The following is a 22,261-nucleotide window of genomic DNA, read 5'->3' on the forward strand; positions in this document are numbered from 1 at the left end:
CATTTACCGTAATTACCCAGGTGTTGATCCATTCACTCTCATTACACAACAGAGATAGAGATCCTCACTTGGGACAAATACAGCTTCACCTAGCAATGGTCCAGTCTGTCTCTGGAGATTTCTTTTTGTCCAGTCGGGCTTTGTGGTTGTGTGGGGAGGGCCTTGGTGGAAAGCATCAGTTATACTAATGTAGTTTTACCTAGATGGTCCACAGTATGTCAGGGTGCCCGAAAACTCTGATTACTGCTGTGCTGTACTGCCCATAACATAAGGGTGTACAGCTGTGAAAACAAGAAAGCGTACTTATTATGGAGGCAATGGCTTATTGCTGAGTTGACTGAATCCTGGACATAAGATTTTATTCTGATGGCTTGCTGTGCAGGAATAATATGTGAAGGGACACTTATCAAAGGGTGGCAAAAGAGGTTTGGGGCAATATTTGTCTAACTCCAAATCTGAAAACACACTCCTTCATTCAATTACACAAAGTGCTTGTAATTCTCTAACTAAGAATTTGCAAAATACCTCTGTTCTTTTTGCACAAAATTGCTTCAGGACATGTCTCAAATGAGATCCTAGTGCAGTTTGATTTGCTTAGAGTTAGGATCATCTTTAAATACAAAGATTTTGGAAAATATGTTGATAAATAATAATAGTGTGTCTTAGTGTGAGGTGAGCATTCTGCAAAAAAAAAAAAAAAAAAACTGAACTCAGTTGGAATTTGTGATCTACATTACTGTGTGTGTAAAATGACCAATGACGTCTCATGGTTCGCTGATTGAAAATAGTTCCTCTGGTCTCTAAATAAGCTGCATTGCTATTGTTTTCGAAAGCTCCTGTTTGAGGGAAAAGGAAGCATGCTTGTGTTATGCACTCTCTGCTTTCACATGGGCAGCTTGCCATTAAGGAAACTCAGAGAGCAGCCCAACTCCGGATCATCCCATCACAATTCATCATGGATAATGCTTTGCGGACAAGCACAGGAACAATCCAGAGACTAGACTATACCTCCCTGACCCACTTTTAAGCCTCAGTCATCAACCCGTAAAAAAAGACTATATGAGATAATCCATCAGTCAGCATCATATTCAGTTTTTTTAAATCTGATTTTGCTTCTTTTTGAAAATCAGCATTACACTGGTGCCAGCATCACTAAACAATTTCGATCCAGAGTGCCATTAGGGTCGCGATTACTAAAAACGTTATATCAGTTTGTGTACAGTAAGTAGTCTTTTTGAACAGACCCCGATAATTCTATCCACTCAGTTCTACGACGTTTATCTGTCAGTGCGCCCTCCCTGCTGCCAGCCAAGCATCTTTGGCATTACAGGGAATTCACTAATGTCGGTCTCCTCTTGTCTGGGTTTCGGAAAACAGAAAGTCGCACAGACATAGGTCGACAGACAGACAAATAAAATAGGCTGCACACGGAAATGTCACTGAGGAGAGAGACGCCTGTTTACTGAAGGATGCTTGTTTTAGCTCGGGAATTTCCCTGCTTTTGGCAGCTATTTTACGACTGTTTCCTTTACTGTACGGCTTTGGTATAGATTATGTTTGAAATGCTGAGCAGTGCTGCACTTCGTATTTAGCACAGTATCGTCTTGTCACGCTTGTATATTTACCTGAGAGGACTAGTCCAGTAAAATCGGTCTGTGTGCCAAGACATAAATGTGTGCAAAATTCAAATAGGTGCACACTCATCCCTGTATGACATTGTCACGAGCTCTTTATTAATTTATAATGTGTAATTATAACTCCGTGAGGGAAACAAATAGGCTCTGTTGTGCAATAAGATAGAAACACAGTGCTTATTAATTTGTCCCCAAAGTACTACGCATACCATCATCCTTTGCATGACTGTTTCCGGACAGACAAAAAGTCGAAACACGCCCCCCAGTTCTCCACCCTTGAGCGTTGGGATAGGTAGGCTTAGCAGTAGGAAGTTAGTGTGGGAGATGGGCTGAAAGTCTGAGAGAGGTCGATTGAGCCAGGTGTCACCAAGCATTCAGACTCATTATAATTATGTAAGTATTTTCTTCAAAGTAGTGAATTATGTGTAAAATTTTGCTTTTCATGTAACATTCTGGTGAAGTGAACGACGCTTTGAACAGTAGGTAGTGAAGCGGAGCAACATTACAGTGAAGCTAACAAGCTAAGCAGCGTTACTGTATACGAAACCTGTCGCTGTCTTTTAATGTCTCTCAAAGTCCTTGTTCATAAACATAAAGTTAGCCATTAATAGGTTAATCAGGATGTATCGCCAGACGTTTAATCAATGATAATGTTATTAGAATTTATACATTTTTGTAGTTCATCAAACGTCAACCTCATTTCTCAACCGTTTGGTGATTACGCCAATTTCAGATTAATCGGGTAAATTAAACGATTTTACCTACGTTGAATACTGATGAAAGTAAAGTGAATGAGACCAAGTGAATGGTATTATGAGATCTGAACATAGACCTGGGATGATGTCATGTCTACTTGTAGTGACTTCTCGCTGAGTTGAGCTTATTTATCATGAAATCATTTATTTACTATGTAATAGACCATGCAGTCTTGTCAAGATGCGCGAACGTGATTGATCACTTTGCACAGGATGCGTTGATGTGATGGGATGGTCTATTTATGTAGAAGTCTTAAATCTTAAACGTTAAATGTAGAAATGTTTCAGCTGTTTCACTGTGAAATGTTTCACAGTTTTTGACAATTAATGTGATTGCTTAGGGTTAGGGGGACGTGCTTAATGAAGTGTGTGTGTGTGTGTGTGTGTGTGTGTTTGAATGAATTAACATATAACAGAGACTTGGGAATCTAGCTGTGAACACTGGGGGTCATGCACCTTATTTTTCCTTTATCCTAAAGCTGCTGATAAAGTTATGGATCAAACTTCTTAAACCTGTCAATGTTCTCCAAAATCAAAGCTTGCTTCAGAGAGGAGGGTGTGATGTGAATCTGTGAATGTAAATAGGCCTACTAGAATTTAGAGGTGAAAGTGGAAATGATGTTTATACCGTAGATGAGTATTTTCTATCCTTTCTTCACAAGGTTTCATATGCATAAATTTAGATGTATCATTTTCTTTTTCTTGTTTTAATCGAAGTCCTAATCAAATTCGTCTGTACTGTCAAGACTCATTGAATATTACCCATTTAAGTCTCTCAGAATTATGCTAGATGTGTAAAATGGCTGTTCCAAATGATAAATGAGATTTGTGAGGGACATCTGCCATCTGTGATTGTCAATTAAACTGTTGTCCAAATCAGAAAGCTGATTCAACTCAATTCAGTGTGTGCAAGTCAGTACAGCCCAGATTTAGATTGGGCATGTCGCTGGTATACAAAAAGTCTGTTTTGTGTCCTTGTTCTAGAATTAAGCTTATTCCTTTCAGGTTCCTGTTTCACGTCATAAGACATTCCAGGATAAAATTTGGGGAAGTACACATATTGTGGAAATGTAATATGTCAGACATAAGGGTGTGAAATTTTAGCCATAAGCTGTGGGAAAGCACCTCTTAGTACAAGCAGAGCTATGTGTAGGCCACATTTTTAGGTCTTTAGACCTTATGCACACAGACCATTCTAGAACTAGAAGACTTAACACAGAGACCACAGTCTGAGGTTAAGGTTCTGACCTTGTACGCTCAGTGGTCACAGCAGTGACAGAAGGTAGTGTTCAGTTAGCCAGACTGAAACTTGAGTGTGAGTGTGTGTCTGTTTGTGTTTCCCCAACTCGGTGTTTCTCTGTTTCTCTCCCTCTCTCTCTCTCTCTCTCTCTCTCTCTCTCTCTCTCTCTTTCTCTCTCTTTCTCTCTCTCTCTCTCTCTCTCTCTCTCTCTTTCTCTCTCTCTCTCTCTCTTCCTAAAGGGAAACAAAAGGGCAGATCTCTGGAGGGCATGTGTGCAGTTAACCATGAGATTTGGGAGATCAGAGCTGAGTCACAGCTGTGAAGCAAGTGAGAGAGGAGAAACTCAGAGAGAGAGCGAGAGAGAGAGAGAGAAAGAGAGAGGAGGCAGTAAGAGGACAAATTAGGGTAAAGTCCAGGGGAGCTTTCAGACAGAAACAGGGCATGAGGCAGAGTGTAAAATCAGAGAGAGAGAACTTGCTTTTGGACAGTAGGGTACATTTTAAATTACGAGGACGGTATTTTTGTGAAGATAAGCCCATATATCGTGTCACCCTGAAAAGCAACTGATGATGCGGACCGCTGAGCGAAACAGATGATCAGAAATGGTTTGTAAAGCATATCAAACCCTGAACGCAAGGGAGGCCATCCTGTGATAATCAGACACACTGACCTCTTCGGTCTTGAAGTCGTCTCTGTCAACAAAGGCCGTGGGAATGTTGGACATAATCCTAATTTAAGGTGTCTAAATGTTGATTTCTCAAAACGCTGTCTCACTCCTTTGCTGTCTCACCAGGCCAGCAAAGGTACAGTTTTGTTGATATCATCTAGGCTATTACACACTGAAATGTTTGGCTTTTGAGACGTGATTTCCTGTTATCTTTATGTATGTGAAACCACAAAGGTTTGAGAAAGAGAGAGAAATGCAAGACCTCAGGTCTGTCGTGCAGATGAATTAGAAGAAAAAAACGGTCGCGGAGAAGCTTACATGCCAGAACTTGTGTCTGTTATGCGCCAACAGAGAACAAGAAAGAGTGAACCACAATGGCTGAAGGACATACTTAGAGCAAAACAGGAATGACTTTGTTGGGGGAAAATAATGTGTTTTGGGCTATGGATTTTTTTTTTTATCGTTGTAACTTGCAAATTGAATTTGCCTGCATTCCATTGAAAAATAGATCCCTGCTTTCTTACCGCTCGCTGCAAACTATTAGTGTTTCAAGAAATGGTTAAAGGGCCAGAATAGGAAATGTATTTATAATACTCCAGAGTGAACCACCAAATGCAGTCTTCAGGACTGTGGTGAAAGCATGCCAGACTACCACTGTGCCCTCTAATGAATCTGCTTTTATTAGCGCATGCAAATATGTCTCACCTTCATTTCCTTCTCAGACTGCCATGTGATATCATGGGTTAGACGACGTGCTTTGTGACTGTTAGTATTTGCAGATGTGCAGAAAAACTGTTGCTTACTTTATGGGTGAACCTTCTAATGTGATCCTTTTCAAACTTTATGAATGGCTTCGATCATTGACTAAATGAATGCTTGCACAGGTTGTCCTGAGGGAAATGGTTTTTTTTATTATTATTATATTTTCATCGGAATACTTTTTTTGCTCATTTTTTAATCATTTATGATTCACCAGCTGTAGTCATTGGAATGCCCACAGGAAAGCAGAATTGAAATACCACTCTTTTTTTTAAATATTCAGATTTTAATCCATTTTTAAATCCAGTGAATATCCTCCTTTAAATTTTATAATACATTTATTACAGTTCAATTTATAGTATATACAATATTGTGCGTAATAATTATCAGTTATGTACAATAAAAATGACAATTTATGAAAAAATAGACCACATTCCGTTAAGTTTAGCATGTTTAAGGAGAAATGCACTCACGGTATTTCAGAATGTCAGGGACACATGAAACTAACTCCTATAACATGTTTGTATGACACCAGTGGCCTATAGAATACATAGTTGTGTTCACTACACTTATGACCCTGACTCTCGATTCCCCTTTGCATTCTGTGCCCCCCCCTCCCCCCATCTCTATCTCTATCTCTTCGCCCCCACTCTCTTTCTCTTCTCTAGCTGTGTCTGTGTGCAAGCTTGTATTTTACATAGCACTAGTAGGCACAGACAGGATAAGAGTCACCTCTCTCTCTCTCTCTGTGAGTGGGCATGTGCCGTGGTCAATGTGGCGCCTGCCTGAGTTAAGGTGCTAATCCCTTTGTGATTGGAAAACTCTGTCCCTGCCTGTCAACTGGCTGCTCATTACACACATATTGGCAGAGGTCATGTCACATCCAGCGACCGCAGGGAGAACATTTGTGTGTTGCTACGCTGATTGATGGCTTGGCGACATGGGAAAAGAGCCTGGGAGAACTCCCATGGCCTGGGGGGGGTGGGGGTGGGGGGGGGCACACAGTCCCAGATCTGCCGTTCTGCCCTGTTTTTTAAACAGTTCCAGCACGAAGGCTGGTCACTTCCTCCCAGTGGTGGGCGGCAGGAAATTAACAGCGTTGATCCCATGCCTGCTTCGTCGCTCCTTGGCATTGCGGAGCTGGGCAGAGTTTTTAGTATTGCTGCTTTCTCAGAACAAAGGACCAGAGTCGGGACAGAGCCACTGAGACTGTGGTTGGATTCAATGGATGTTGAGGGATTACTCACTGCCATCATTTTATGAATAGAGATTTCTTTTTTCTTTGATATAGCTTTTGCAGTGTATTCAACCTTGGAACACCAAGCCCCACACACACTACCAGGGGGATGTCCACACATTTCCCATCCACTCCACCAAGCTTCAGAGAGACCCAGCACTTGTCCCAATGCTTCAGAACCCAGAACACACTTTAAATTGATCTATTTAACCTTTATTCAAGCAGGAAGTCCCATTGTGGCCCAAGGACCTCTTTGACAAACTTTGAATTTACAGACTCACTGGGTACATCATAAGCTTTGACACTCCACAGACAGTTCATAGAAGTCCGCAGTAATTACAAAAGGAGTCCACATCTTGCAGTAACTTCTGAACCTGTAATTAGAAGTACTCTATAAAATCCTCCAACTGAAGTGAGTTTTCCAAGACCATGAAACCAGGTGATTAAAAGCTTTTTTTTTTTTTTTTTTTAATTTTATTTGCTTTTTTTTTTAAGCAGAGTTCTGTTGTTGTCCTTGGGACTTTAGAGGAAGGTAGTGCCATTGTGTTTGTAAGCACCATGACTGACTGGTATTATGTGTGGTACATGAGCTCCGTATGGGGAGATCCAACAGTTGTGGGAGTGTTGCCCTTAATACTTCGCTGTGCTACAGGTTTAAGGGCTTGGCTAAAAATAGAGCTACCTGGCTCAATTACACTCCATGGAATGGATTGGGTCTAATGAACTGGAGCACTCGCATTCACACAAATGACAGGTGCGCTGTCACATATGCTTGTGAAAAATCGGCAGGCATAGAACTTCTGTCGTCCATTCAAAGATAGGCGAGCTTTCGAGAAGTTTTCTTCAACTTTTTGGTGAGGATAAAGGGATGGCGAGTGGAGAAGGTCAGTGAATATTTCCACCTTAACATTTACGTGACCTGTTTTTTTTTTTGTTTTTTTTCCCTGCGCTTATAATTTATGGAAACCCATTTCCATGGGAGATTATAGAATTAAAGCTTAGCCTTCTTTCAGCCGTAGTCATTGCTAGCTGTCGTGACATTTAAACTAGCTGCAGGTGAATTGAAACTTAAGCTGGTATCAGTCACCACCTCTCTGCGGAAATGTTGACTCCTGGCATTCTGAGGCAGCCAGAGACCTGAGTAATCAGTCCATTTGTATTCATACCATGCAAGAGAGACACAATGAAGAGGTTCATCAGTTAGAAGGAGTCTAATCAGGGGGGAGAGAGAGAGAGAGAGAGAGTGTGGCATAATGAAAGGGTGATGTCATTGGAGACCACTTTTCTTGCAGCCGAAAATAGACATCAATGCTGGCATTCTCCCTTACTCCCTCTTTCTGTCTTCAGATCTCTCCCTCTCATCACTTTCATTTGCTTACGCTCTCAGTCTCTCCTTCTGGCAGCTCTTTTCCAACCCGTTTGCTTTGCTCGGTGGCCTCTCCTCGATTTCTGTCACATTTCCTCTTCCCTCTGCTCCTCCCCTCATGCTCTTTTCTGCTTTTTCCGCAGCAGTGTAATGCACAGGTTCAGCTATGCCTTACGTGGATCGGCAGAACCGGATCTGTGGCTTCCTGGACATAGAGGAGAATGAGAACAGCGGCAAGTTCCTGCGCCGCTACTTCATCCTGGACACGGCCGAAGGCAGCCTGGTCTGGTACATGGACAACCCACAGGTACGGGTCCCATTGAGAAACAGAGGCCGTGCCGCAGCGAGGAGGGGCGGCTGAAGTCTGCTCTCCCATAAAACCCTGTAGTTGTATAGACAGCATTTGTTTACAGGGCCAACATTAGTTCTGTCTTCGATAATGGCTCATGAGCTCTGATGTGAAGGCATTGAAATAGTTTTTGGGGTTTTTTTTTTGTTTTTTTTTTATGGGCCAAGAGCATTTTAAAGTGCTTCAGACAAATTTAGAGTCAGCTCCAAACAGATTTAGTATTTGTTTCCTCACAAAGTCAATAAAGAAAGTATTCTGTGGTGAATTTTTGAGAACTTGTGTGGCATGCATTTAGATTGTCATCCAGTTGTTTTCAGACGAGTCAAACAGCTCAAAGATGCTGCTCCTTCTCATCTTCCTGAAAAGAGGGAGATGTATGTATGAAGCTGCAGTGCAGTTCACATCTCAAGCTTGTGAGTTATGCAGGCAAAATATTGTTGTTCTGCCGATTCACGCTTTTTCAGTTCAGTTATGCTTAAGCCTTACCATTAAACTTAGAAGGTGTACAGTACCTGCATATTTTGCAGTTAGGTTTATTTAATAGGTTGATGGGAGAACAGTCATTTGGGGGTTTGAAATCTTAGAAAGTGTTGGAGGAGACTGATTTGCCTGATGCTTCAGACTTCTCTCGCCAGTCAAATAGCGAATGTCTGTTTAGGGATGAGGATTTGGTTGTGAAGTGACAGTGCTATACCAAGTGCCTGAGTCTCACACACACACACACACACACACAGGTGTGTGTGCATGTCAGAGCTCTGCAGTATGGATCAGTGTTATCTCACGTCCAAAACCAGTCTAAATATTTGCTGTCCCACTAATTAGTTACTGGGTAGCTAATAACCCACGCATGCCATATACTCCAAGCATTGTCTAAATGATTTATGGTTAATTAAGGGTGTACTTCATGCATCCCCCACCCTCACCAACTGAAGAGATGTCTGCTCCACACTTCCATGCAGGAGTCCACAGCTTAACAGTGTGATTAGGCCTGCTGTTTATCTCCACGGTCACAGCGACTGTGATTACAGCTCTCTAAAGCAAAGAATGCATCGCTCAGCCTAACGCAAAGAGCAAAATGAACCTCAAAGAGCAGTTAGCTTGTTGTGTCAGAAAGAGTCAAAACGAGGGTCGTTTGATGATGTCAGTTAAAGAAAAACTACAGATTGTAAGATATTTAATGTATTACTTTCATTTAAATAAAGCTAGCGGTTGCTACAATATGGAACCACCTTACAAAGCGGCAAAAGTGATACATCACAGTCTGGAGAAAACAAAAGTTTGGTTTCTACTGTCAGAAGAAAAACAACATCTCCATCAAGAGACAGAGGAGCTGAAGAGCTGTCAAGCCATCCCAAAAGTACGACGGCGTCGATCTGAAGTTGTTTTTTTTTTTGTCTGTATGCGTACGACTGGAAGAGAAGACCATTTCTTTGATTTGGAGAACGTGTAGCTGAAGTCAGTCAGCATCGACTATCTTTGTAATCAGCATAAGTACATAAGTGTTTCAGTCTGTCACCGTGGAATGTGTTCTTAACAGTGGTCTGTCAAAGGCTTACACAACTCTGCTTGTTTTGTTGGGACTGCAAGCTCTGTGTTGAATACTCATACCAAAGCACAAGTATTAAAGCCAAAAAATATAATTTATTGATGCTGCTCTGTGCTTTGAATAATTCACTGATCTCCAGACAAGTGCTTAAACTTTTATGGATTTCTGTTGAAGGCTTGAACTCTCCCTATGTGTGTATTCTACCCTCGTTCGCCTCACATTCAGATTGCACACGTCTTATATCAATAATGCCTGTATAGGTGCGTCGGCTACATGCCATTCGAACATAATGGAATCTGTTGTGAATGGTTTAAATTATTAGGAGTGAATGAAGATGAATATTTCATTGAATATGGCATTGAGTCGTCGGTATGAACTGACATGAATATTCTTAAATATGCCCTTGTTTTTTTTTTTGTTTTTTTTTTTATTCGCCCTCCACATCAGAACCTGCCAAAAGGGGCCCCCATCGTTGGCTCCCTCAAACTCACCTATATATCCAAGGTCAGTCAGCTCCGAGTTTACAAATGTGCATAAGAATTTACTCACGAATCAAAATGAATTTCACAGGCAATGTTTGAGGCACCTTGACAGCGAACATGTTTTTTTCTTCTCTTTTTTTTTTTTTTCTCTCCCATGTCCAACTTGAACCTTTATAGGTGAGCGATGCCACCAAACTACGACCCAAGGCGGAATTCTGCTTCGGTGAGTCTCTCTTTTGTCTGCTCTGCTCCGCTGACCTCATCATAATGATGTTTAAGTTGTGGTTTGGCTCGCTGGTAGTGTGGTACGGTGATGGCATTTTCTGTGTGTGTGTGTGTGTGTGTGTGCGCGCGCGCGCGCGCGGACAATCTCATTGTGCTCACAGCGCCCTGAGGAAGTGCCTGTGGAAAATAGGGGGCATGGGGAGGGCTTTTTTTTTTTACGCAAAGATCTCCGACCCCCCCCAGGCTATTGTTGTGAAAAAAAAAAAAACAGGAGCAAAAAACTCAGTTTCGGAGCGCTTTGTAAACTTTACCCAAAGGAGTTCAAAACGGGGACGCGGCAGCGGTGTATGGTTGCATGCCAGACCTCTTTGTATTTAAAGCAGCAGAATTCTGTGTCTCTCTTCAGTTGTTTCTCTTTTGCTCTTAACTGAAGTTGAAAGTCTGTGTCGTGTATATCCACCATGGCCCTCTGCGTGACCCAGTTTATACAGAGATAATGCTGAGACTTTCTTCTGTGCCATTGCAGCCTAATAGCACGGTGCTAAGGGAAACGGCATAGTAACTGGAGTCAGTCACTGGAGCCACAGCCTTGGCGGTTCACTGCCAGCGTATTCTGAGTAAGAGACTCAACCAAGGTGGCCCCAGAGGTGTGTGACCTCTGACGTGGAAAGTAATAGCTGTAATTTGTTCTAGATGGTCAGCTGAGTGAATACATTTAAAAGGTACCGGCAGAATGAGAAGTCTAAAGTGAGCTAGCGTATGATAAACGCTTCACTGTGTAACAGGGAGTAGCTCCTAAAGTCTCCCTCACACACACACACACAGCCTTCATCACACCTGCTTTGCTCCTCTATGCTCTCCCAGGCTCCTGGGAACAATTTCCTATGTGACGCTGTGTTATTGAAGGGCCCCTTTGTCCCCCCAACAAATGCAGAGTGGCTCAGACACTCAATTGAAGGAAGCAGTAGGTTGACCTGATATTGACCCCCACTGGAGTGAAGCAGCTGTGGCGTCGGTGAGATGGGGTGTGTGGGGATTGTGTCTCCGGACTCTTCCACAGGATGCTCATGTCACAATCTGAGCTTCTCTCCAAAACTCTTCGATATTTTTAGACGCAGGACAGTGGATATTTACCCCTCCGACTGCAATCTCGTCAAATACGTTAGCAACTTTCCCTCCCTCCCCACCGACCGCTTCGTGCGAGTCTTCCTTTTTATCCCGTAAGCACTGAACCTTAAATAAACACAACGGTTTCGGGTTTTAGACCGCTACAAGAAACTTTAGCGGATGGAGTCAAAACATAAGTGAACAATTTAAACCTAAGAATCTTCATTTACATCTGTTGTTGTTATCGGTCGTGATAATTGCTCGACCCCAGTTCATGCACGGGGGTGAACCGGGAGCTTGCAGCAGGTTGCTCCTGGCGCGAAAGAACTCAGAGCTCAGATGGAATCTCGGTGGAACGGCTTCCTGTTGTGACCCGCAGCTACTGAAGTGTTTATCAGGCCCTCCTGGACGTGGGGCTTGTTCACCGGGGAGCGGATTTGGCAACGAAATGCTTCGGCACAGGATGCTCGTCTCAATGCTCTGACTGAGAGTGCGGAGTTCACGGTGGAATTTATGTCACAAAGGAGTCAGTCCCTCCTGACTAACTTGCACTGGGGCCTCTTGTCTCTGCTGAACAGTAGGACACTTTAATCAGACCTGCTTGGAGAATTATACAGGGCACTGATCCACTGTTTGCTTGAGAGACACCCTCATAAAACCTTTCTTTCTTTCTTTCTTTCTTTCTTTCTTTCTTTCTTTCTTTCTTTCTTTCTTTTTTCTTTCTTTCTTTTTTTTTTTTTTGTTGGCTTTTCTAGGCCTGGTGTCTGTACTTCTTCTTCTCTCCAGAACAGTTGGACTGTGTTTTTCTCAGGCTCACAAAGAGATAGACAGAAACAGAAAAGCACACAGCTTAGAAAAGCGTGTGTGGCACAGCTAGCGTTAGTAAAATCGTGGAGGAAAAACTGGCATGTTTTTAAGAAAGGACACATTGTATGCTTTGAAATTCAGAGAGAATCAGAAGAAGCGCATCATTGTGTACCCAGTGAGTTATTGTGGAAACGATCTTCTCCATTAATGCTTTAGACAGACCACTGTTAGGGCTTTCAGACATTTGAGCTGTTTAGAAGGCCAGTATTCATATCATTCACATATCCATTCATGTATTTAACCCTGGCTCTGAAAACACTGTACTGCACTGCATTTCTGTAGATAGTGACCTAGAACAGAGAAAATGCTTATTTAAGTCCTTGGTAACACAGAATGTTCTGTGCTACTTAGTAAAACAGCACTTAGCAGTTTATCATTTTTGGTACAACAGTGAAATGTTCCTTTGACAAATTGTTCTCTTATTAAAGTTCATTTCTTTTGTGTTCTTTTTTTTTTGTCCTTAGTCATCAATGCTGGAATGAGGAAATTTTACCTACAGGCTAATGATCAGCAGGACTTGGTGGAATGGGTTGGCGTGCTCAACAATGCAACTAAAATCACAGTGAGTGTCCCAGAGAAAACCGAGCAGTCTGGCCAAGTACTTTTTGCCTCAGGCTCAGATTCAGGACCTTCTTCCACAGAACTGTTGAGATAAAATCGGAGAATGCGAGACAAGCATCAGCCATGGAGATATTTTCCTCTTCTCCCTGAACACAGAGCTGTTTTAAGGTGTAGTCGGTTTGGAACGGTATCTGAGCTACACGTTATTTATTTCTACGTTGTCCGTCTAACTGATCATGTAATTATGGAAAGGCAGTTTCAGTGAAAACATTGATCATGTCTTAGGGTGTTCTTTATGACTCGTTTTAGTATATATCACCACTATTTGATCTTATCACAGAGGGAAAGAACATTCAAAGCTGTGCTGGATATTGTGATTTAGTGCTGTTTCCATTGGGTTAGAGCCCATGACGTGAATTGCTTTGGACCAGAATTTGCTTGTGTGCGTGTGTGTGTGTGTGTGTGTGTGTGTGTTTGTGTGTATGTCTCTGTGTGTGTGTGTGTGTGTGTGTGTGTTTGTGTGTGTGTTTGTGTGTGTGTGTGTGTGTTTGTGTGTGTGTGTGTCTGTGTGTGTGTTTGTGCGTGTGTGTGTGTGTGTTTGTGCGTGTGTGTGTGTGTGTTAGTGTATTGATGTCACAGTCGGATCCCACACGAGCGCTTTGGGGGGAAAAGACCATGCTGTGGCCCTTAATGCCTGAAGGCTAAAATCCCTCACTCATCAATAAGCCATCAGCGTGCACATACACACATGTACACAGGCGCGCACACACACACACACACACACAGAGTGAAACATTGATAAGTACTAGCCTGTTAAAAGCAAATAAGCAGCGATTGTAACTACAAGTGTGTATCTCCTCTTTGACCTCACCAGCGGGGTGCTTTTATAACATGTAACATACACGCATCCAGTGTTGCTACAAGACCTTTGTTAAGATAACAAATAAGATGGAAAAAAAAACTGTTGATAGTGTTTGGTGAGGGAAGGTTTGACTGAAGCCAAAGCTAAACACAGAATTCCTAACACATCTGTAACTTTGATGTAAAATGTCTAGTATTTTTTAAGGCTCTTTGGCCTATGATGACCTATATCCCAGCTGTCAGTTCCTCTGCCCTAAACATGAATGTGGTTTTGTGGCGTGTTTGGGAATAGAGCATGCCCTCCTTTGAACCACACACACACACACACACAGACATGCACACCTTGGAAAGCAATACAAACTACTCCTTTCCTGCACCAGTTTTTTTTTTTTCTTCCCAAAGTGAACATTAGTTCCTCAACACTGTGTGATCTTTTGAGTCATTACTGGCTCACAGTATTTCTCTCCTGCCCATTGTTTCTCCCTCCCTCTCTCCTCCCTCACCGTAATTGCCTCTGAGTGCTAAGGTAGAGCTGCGGAGAGTATCACTGCTGGCTGCAGTGTTGAGGAGGGGCTTTCAACCAGAGGGCTCTCTTGAAATGAAGAATGACAGGACAAAGCAAATGTCAAAATGGGAAGAACAGAACAATATCTTTATTTCTTGGGAGCTGTCATAACAGAGAAAAGATGTGCTCCTACGTAGTTACAGAAAAAAGTTCAACTCACTCTGTCTCACACTCTATGACTCCATAAACAGAGGACTGGACACAACTTTTCCATACTTTTCTGTACTTTACCACGCATGAGAAAGGGCATTTTAAAGTCACTCCTGTCGTAGGAATGTAGGCTGTAGATATACATTGTATTGTTTTAAGGGTTTTAGTTTGTGTGACTGGTGTTTGTCGATATTGTAGATCTGTTCAGTTTAGTACCAACATTTGGCATGGCTGCTCTATCTTTATTACTGAAACTAAGGCTGTTATGCATTGAATGTCAGACATTATTAATGTAATAACAATCACTGAGATTTGAGTTAATTGTCTTTTTTGGTGTTTTTGCAGGTGCCAAAATCAGGTGACCACGTGCCACAGAATGCAGAGTCCCCACTGGAAGTGCTCGGTGCTATGAAACAGGTCTCGTACAAGACGGAGATCATAGGAGGGGTTCCGATCATCACCACTACACAGGTCAGGAACCGTTTCCAAGTTTCACCTTCTGATTCATCTGTGTGGATTCCAAAAGCAGTGACTTATACAGATATATATACTTCTTGCTTAAGTCTGCTACAGGCTTGCGTAACTCTTAAGACTGGACAGGATTCATCCTGTGCATCTCACCGCTTTGGCAGTTAGATAGTGGCAGTTGTGGCCATAGTCTCATATGAGTAAGCTAGACTGAAATAGCAGCGGTAACCGAGGAAGACGCATGTTTTTTGGCCACTTGAAGTTTTCAGGTTCTGACTTGTCTTGTTGGAATGCAGCAGCGTGTTTAAATAGTGGTTAAAAATTGCCCTCAGCACTTAAACAGATGTGTGATAGTGAGTTTGTGTGTGTGGGCGTTGAATGCATCATTGTAGCAGAGGAGCGGAAGGGCAGTGCCGAAACCATGTAGCCGTGAAAAGTGTGAACCACAGCTGTTTTTTTTTTTTTTTTTTATCAGTGCAGATCAATGTTTTAGTCAACAGTGCACAAAAAGTCTCTGTCTCTCTCTCTCTCTCTCTCTCTCTCTCTCCCTCTCTCTCTCTCTCTCTCTCTCTCTCTCTCCCTCTCTGTCTCTCACTCTCTCTCTCTCTCTCTCTCTCACTTGCTTTATGAGATAAGGATTCATGAGTTTTGTAACTGAGTGCGAATGCATATTTTGGACTCGGTTGTCAGTTGTGAGGTCACTGACCCTGGACGTTGTGACCCTGTGTGTGACAGGAGAAGGGAGAGGGTCAGAACGGGGCGGAGCGCGGTGGACTCAGGAAGCAGCACGGCCAGGTGCCCTATTACCTGAGCCGGACTGCACAGGACCAGAGCGTCATCAAAGCTGGATACTGTGTCAAACAGGGAGCTGTGGTCAGTGGGGCAGCTTTGTAAATGCACCAGAGCAACAAGCCGTTCACGTTTTACAGTCCTCACGTGGTTCTGTTTTTTTACGGTGACTTTTTCTCTTTTTGCAGATGAAGAATTGGAAGAGGAGATACTTTGTTCTGGATGACAATGCCATCAGTTACTTTAAATCAGATTTGGTGAGTTAGTCCATCTCTCTCCCTCTCTCTGTCTGTCTCTCTCTCTCTCTCTCTCTCTCTCTCTCTCTCTCTCTGTCTGTCTTTCTCTCTTTGTCTCACTCCCTCTTGTTTCCTAGCTGAAAGCTGTTGTCCTTGAGTGGTGCACACTAATTCTCTCCTGGAGCTGTTTGGCTCTGGTTCTCCTTTGTGTAGCACCTGTGTGTCCGTGGGCCCGCTGATCCGCAGAGATCAGATAAGTGAAAGTCCATGCCTGCTCATTGTTCACAAACTCAAAAACTCGGCAAGGATCCCAAATGCATCGCATTTCCAAAACCGAGAAAGAGAACATAGAGGATATTCTCTCCCCCCCCCCACACACACGCCCCACCCTACATACCTCAGGCCTTCCTTACAAGACTCAATTTTAACACATTCTCCATATCCTATATTTGAGAGACCCTGAGCTTTGGACCTATGACTGCACTGGACAGTCATCTGAGGCACCGGTGTGTGTGTGTGTGTGTATGTATCACTTACTGTTGGGGATGGTTGTCTCGGCATGTTGAAATTTATGCCTCAAATTCCGTTCGTCACATTGCACATGTTGACAGATTGGGCAAGCGCTGACATGTCTGTGTGTGTCTCATTGCCCGTAGAGACTCTGACTGCTGTGACGTGGGGCCGTATTAGGGCTCCTTCCCTCTGAATTATGTATGAAGAACATGCAATTACAGATTGAGGTTAATGTGTGGTGCATATGAACCATCTATGTGGTGCTGTACCATGTTTGGCGCTGTGGAGTCAGCGAGCTTGAAAACAGGACACTGTAAACACTGTTACGCAGATCTGTACCAGAAGTACGACAGGAGCCTGGCTCTCTTGAGGGGTCATGCCTGAAAACAAAAATACAGGAAGCCAGTGACGTGTGTGTCTGTGTGTGCCTGTGTGTTTGCGTGTGTGTGTGTGTGTGTGTGTGTGTGTGTGTGTCTGTGTGTGCCTGTGTGTTTGTGTGCCTGTGTGTGTGTTTGTGTCTGTATGTGTATGTGCATTTGTGCGTACGTGTGTGTGTGTGCGTATGCTTCTGTAGTTTTTGTGTGTGTGGAGGTGTGTTACAGGATGCAGGGTTCGGTAAGGGGGTTTTGTCATAGCCTAAATCACACAGCACAGAGTCAATAAAATCCCAGATTTAGCCTGATAATCATGGGCTGTGTATGTAGCGAGATCCTGCCCAAGTCATGTTTATTTTTATGGTTCCTCTAACCATACAGCATGCGTTCTGTTTCCACTCTCTAAAACAACCATAGCATGTTACTCCAGTACTGTTGGACTAAAACATACATGAATGATAGAGGATGTATGAGGGACTGTAGTATGGCAGTTCCATTGGCATAACTGAGTTACACTCCTGTATGTAACTTTTGATTGTTCTTTGGCTTTATCTGCATTTTTCTGTCTTCATAAGGAACGGGACCCTTTGCGTGTTATTCCGTTGAAGGAGGTTACTAAGGTTCAGGAATGTAAGCAGAGGTCAGTGTCATTCAGTGGATGCTTGTATTTTGTTTGCTTGATAGATTGCGCTAACTGCTTTGACTATATACTTACAGCTGACAAAAAAAAAGTCTTTTTTTTTTTTTTTTCTTTTACTCTGTCCTGCTGTAGTGATTTGATGATGAGGGACAATCTTTTTGAACTAGTCACTACCTCAAGGACCTTCTACATTCAGGTAAGACATTTTTGCACAGGATCTTAAGTAGACAGTAGAGATCTTATCTGCATGTGCTCCACCCGTTTTTTTTTTTTCTATTTTTAATTTTTATTTATTTATTTATTTTTTACATTTCCTGTAATGCACGGTTATCACTCACACTAACACATAGTACTCGCTATTTACTGATCTGTCATTCTGATAATGTTTCACTAAACACCTCTAACTTTGTCCTCTTCACTCCCAAAGAAAACAAAAATACACACACACACACACACACACACACACACACAGACACACACACACACGCTACCACACCCACACAGTCACCACTGTACAACCATGTGTGCACAAAATATGCATTCATGACCTTGAAGCAGGAAATGTAGATGGAGGAGTAGTATTAAACGATGATATCTGACTGTTTTTCTCGTCTTTTTCTCAGTCGGACAGTCCAGAAGAGATGCATGGCTGGATTAAGGCTATCTCTGGCGCCATCGTCGCCCAGCGCGGCCCCGGCCGGTCCGCAGCCTCAGTACGTAGCGCTTTTTTCACTCGGCCAAATGAACGTTATAACCAGTGTGTGACAGGGAAGTCTGATTGCCTGCGCCGAGCACTCGTCTACCGAATGCCACGCGCGTTTAGACGTGCCTGATGTTTTGTGTCTGACGATGAGTGTGGTTGACCAAAGATCTGACACCTTTGTTATCTCACCCCTTTGCCTGTGAAAGGATGCTTCTTCCTCCGTTTTGTTAATCAGGCTTTGCGATGTGTTGTTGCAGATGCGTCAAGCCAGAAGGCTCTCGAACCCTTGTATACAGAGGTATACGTCTCGCAATGGTGAATGCAGCACGTATGTTAGTCCTGGTGTTGAGCTAAAAAAAAAAAAGACACAAAAACAAAAAACAAAAACCCAAGCTCCCCTCCTCTTTCTGTTTGCATCCTAGTTCCGAGCATAGCATTGTGGATGCAGTTTTCATTTCATGCTGGCTACCTTTCTTTTCCCCAAACCATCAAAGACAAACAAGCAAGCAAAACAAAACAAAACAAAACCCGGTCCAAGCCGCATGTCATATTTGAGTGACCTCCTAACCTCACCCCCTTGGCACCCTCCCTCTCCATTCCAGCAGGAGGGAGCTTCACTCTAACCTGTCATCGATTGATTCGTCTCACTAACGCACAAACATCCACTGACCTCACTCTTCTCACTGGAGTGCAGTACCCTCCATTTGTTTTGATGCTTTTCAGCGGATTCTGGTTTGTCCCCCCCCCGCCGGCCCCCCCATTTGAACTTCTGCAGACATTCCTTGAATACAACGTTTGATCATCTCTGAAATGTTAAAATGTCACTCCGCTGTAAGAAACACTTTATGTCCAAGTCAAATGAATTCAGCTATTCTTTTGGACATCTTTTATTAGGCCCTACCTCTAAAACACACGCAGGATTTAAGTCTGTAGTCTAGAGGTGTGAACATTTCGTTTCTTTTTCTCCATCTGATCCCCGTGCGTGCTAAATATAAACTGTGTTTACTGTCTTCCTCCCTCACACGAAAAATACTTTCAGATAGATGACAGGAGCATTATAATAACTGGCATAATGAAAATGATGATGCATTAATGGCATATTTCATTGCAAATGTGATTTGCTCACATTAATGCACAGTGAGAAGAACTCTCTGCTGGCATTTTGCAATGAAAATTTCTAAAGCGTGTCCATAAGTCTTCAGTAACTCTCTTTGTAACAAATGATCATATCTCTCTTTCACACAAGTAGAATGTTGGGTGTAGATTCACGGACAGATGCTCCATTATTAATCCATCGACTCTAGCTTACAGTGTAAAACCCAGGTGCATTTGAAATATAATAGGATCATTTAGATCTGCAGAAATGATTTGGTTGCTTTAGATCATTGACACTTCCTGCTGAATTTTAGTGAATTTTGAACATTTCACTGCCAGAGCGTTCAAATTGTTCTGGTTATGACCTCTGAAGTTGTCTAACTGATTGTTTAAGGGAGCGATTAGGTTGGTTCAGCTGTCAGACGAAGCTCGGATGAGGTAGGGAGCAAAAGATCTGGTACGTTAAGAGTTGTAATACAGGCTTTATAGAAAGGTGGTACAACATCCTGAGGATCATTAGCGTTACTCACATCATGCTCTCTCACATCTCTGCTGAGAGCCTCATCATTTATGTCAGCTGGGCTCTTAACATCCATTCATTCTGTATGATTTCACATCACTTCTCAATCTTTTTTTTTTTCCCCACATACTTACCGCTCCGTCTCTGTTTCTTACAAGATCACCAGTGACGTGAGAATAACCGTAACACTTCAAAATTGAGTCGTAAACTGTTGATTGAGATAAGAACAATGTTTGTCAGCTCATTTGTTTGAATTTGTTTGTTTCAAAATGGCCTGCTGTGTGTGCGGTTTCAGACACACTTTTTTTTTTTCAGTTGCAAGCTCTAGCTTTTTACTTCCCATTAGCTCTTTTTCTCCTCGACCGCTTGTATGGAGCTTCTCTTTTCACCCGTGTTCCCGCTGAGCTGAACGTAAACTCGCTCTCTAAGCAGCTAACAAACAGGCAGCGCATGTGTGTGTGTGTGTGTGTGCGCGTGTGTGTGTCGTGCTGTTTTCGGCTAATAAATATTTTATCACCTTTGTCTCTCTGTGCTCTCCTGTCTTTATCTTTCAGAGAGTGAAATGTGACACAGAGACATTAACATTCCAAAAATGACTACCATAACTTCCCACATCTGCTTCATTCCTCCTGCCCGCACCGTTCAGCTACCGCAGCTACGACTTCCTGTTTCTACCGCCGCTGTAGCTTCCTTCAGTTATGTCTGATGAAATTAATGTTGGTCTCTACAACTGATGCTACCGCTATCAATACTGCTGAAGCTGTTCTGTTGTCTCAACTACTGAAGTTACCGCTTAAAAACTAATGAACTTATTACAACCGTACTACTACCGTACTACTGAAGTGACTGCTAGCGCTGCTTCCTGTACTACTGAAGTTACTGCTACTGTGCTACTGAAGCTAAATGTTTCAACAACTGTACCAGTACTGACATAGTTCCTGCCTGTCCTAAAGCTGAAACCACATTTTCCTTTGCTGTACCTGCCCATGTCCTCTTTTTTTTTTTTTTGAGAGAGAGAGTGTGGAACACTCTTCATCATCCTCCATCTCACTGACCATCTCTCTGTGTTTCTACCGGACCTTTTTTCCCTGCCCCTTTGTTTTCCAAAAACGTTTCCACAGGAACATGGCCACCACCACTCATCCAGTTCCGCCTTCTACTGCAGTGAACAGGGGCCCCCAGCCCCTCGCTCGCCAATCTCCTCTGAACTACAATTCCCAGAATGCCCTGGCCCCCAGGGCCCTCAGCATGGCCCTGGACACCCAGGACTTCAGCAACCTGTTGCCAGGGGTGCCCCGGACGCGTCTGTCTCTGCAGGAAACCCCGCGTCTCCTCTTCAAGTGAGGGCCAGTTTTTCATCGCCATGGCAACGCCGCAGTAGCTTTGAGAACGAATCTTCGCATCCTCCCCAACAACTGGAGGAAGGAGATATACACATTACTGAGGTGTGATTTAGAAACTGGACACATACGCTTTAAAAAACATAAACGTCCCCAGAGGGAGCCGTGGTTTTGGAGATTGCTATAAATGGGAAGATAAACTAACACAAAACAGAACAGAAAAAAATTCAAGATTCAAACTGGAGCTGAACAAACTAGGCAAAACATTAAGAGGACATGGACTGGCCCTTCCTCAGCCTGTGTGGTGTGTGCTTGACAGGAGTGAACGGGAATGTCTCGGATCCGTAATATACTACTACACAGTGAATTGGTGAAAGCACAGCAACACAGTCAATACTTTCTTCATCTTAGCTGCAGCTCAGACTTTCTACCAGCCCAACGTGACGAGGGTTTTCATAGGACCACGAGGAATGAGGCCTTCATGGATGGATAACACATGTTGATAATTGTGGGTGCTTATATTTCTTTGTTTTGTTGTTTTGTCCTTTTTTTTTGGTGATTGGTCTATATTCCTTTTAAACTGAGGCTTTGTGTGTTCCCCAGCATCGCAGGGGAAGCAGGACTGACATAGTTTTACTACATTTACTGGTTTATTTCAGTGTCAAGTTTGATATTATTTAAACAGTTTTGTGTTGGACTATACTCATTACCATACAGGCATGTTTTGAACTGTTGAGCTTGATTTGCTTGTTTTTAACTCTTCAGATGTGTACATTACAGACCAGACCAAAGCATGGCAGATGTGCTGCCTACACCTATGACATGAATCAGAACTGTTTTTAGAGACGTGATATTCAATATGTAATAGGTATTGATGTGATGAGTGTTGATGCTAAGTTCTGTTTGTGTAGACTGTCACTGTAATCAAGTTTATTTTACAGCACGCACTCATACATTAAAGTTATCAGACAACAGATCATCTCTCTCTCTCTCTCTCTCTCTCTCTCTCTCTCTCTCTCTCTCTCTCTCTTTCTCTCTCTCTCCCTCATAAAGAGAGGGGGGACACTGTGTGTGCTGTTTTGACCGTGGCCTTGGATGGCTAATAAAGACACTCAGGTTTGGTACAGACACAGCCAGGCGTGACTCTATATATCTCCCATGCACATACACACACACATACACATACACCCATACACACATGAACATGTAGAT

General features: G+C 42.9%; 1 protein-coding gene across 4 annotated transcripts; it reads left to right on the forward strand.

Annotated features, from left to right (window-relative positions):
* The first annotated feature begins 1,953 nt into the window (after nucleotides 1–1,953).
* On the forward strand, nucleotides 1,954–21,561 carry plekha1b (pleckstrin homology domain containing, family A (phosphoinositide binding specific) member 1b). Of its 4 annotated transcripts, none has more exons than XM_030775686.1 (13): nucleotides 1,954–2,027; nucleotides 7,802–7,965; nucleotides 10,001–10,057; nucleotides 10,213–10,258; nucleotides 12,699–12,796; nucleotides 14,717–14,842; nucleotides 15,575–15,712; nucleotides 15,817–15,885; nucleotides 17,327–17,391; nucleotides 17,524–17,587; nucleotides 18,015–18,104; nucleotides 18,352–18,422; nucleotides 20,831–21,125. In XM_030775686.1, the coding sequence occupies exons 2-13, from the start codon at nucleotides 7,825–7,827 to the stop codon at nucleotides 21,051–21,053; spliced, it is 1,188 nt and encodes a 395-aa protein (XP_030631546.1). In that variant the 5' UTR covers nucleotides 1,954–2,027; nucleotides 7,802–7,824; the 3' UTR covers nucleotides 21,054–21,125. The 4 variants fall into 4 exon arrangements, with proteins under 4 accessions (XP_030631546.1, XP_030631548.1, XP_030631545.1 ...); XM_030775688.1 differs by having other exon boundaries at nucleotides 15,578–15,712; XM_030775685.1 differs by lacking the exon at nucleotides 18,352–18,422 and having other exon boundaries at nucleotides 20,831–21,561.
* Nucleotides 21,562–22,261: the final 700 nt, after the last annotated feature.

This window comes from Chanos chanos, chromosome 5 (genome assembly GCF_902362185.1).
Source record: "Chanos chanos chromosome 5, fChaCha1.1, whole genome shotgun sequence".
NCBI lineage: Eukaryota > Metazoa > Chordata > Actinopteri > Gonorynchiformes > Chanidae > Chanos > Chanos chanos.

Bases quoted from the DNA above. Each gene is read 5' to 3' on its own strand.
- plekha1b (XM_030775685.1), top strand. From the start codon at position 7,825: ATGCCTTACGTGGATCGGCAGAACCGGATCTGTGGCTTCCTGGACATA. The intron at 7,966-10,000 runs GTACGGGTCCCA...CCTCCACATCAG, and splicing joins GGTACATGGACAACCCACAG to AACCTGCCAAAAGGGGCCCC. The intron at 10,058-10,212 runs GTCAGTCAGCTC...GAACCTTTATAG, and splicing joins AACTCACCTATATATCCAAG to GTGAGCGATGCCACCAAACT.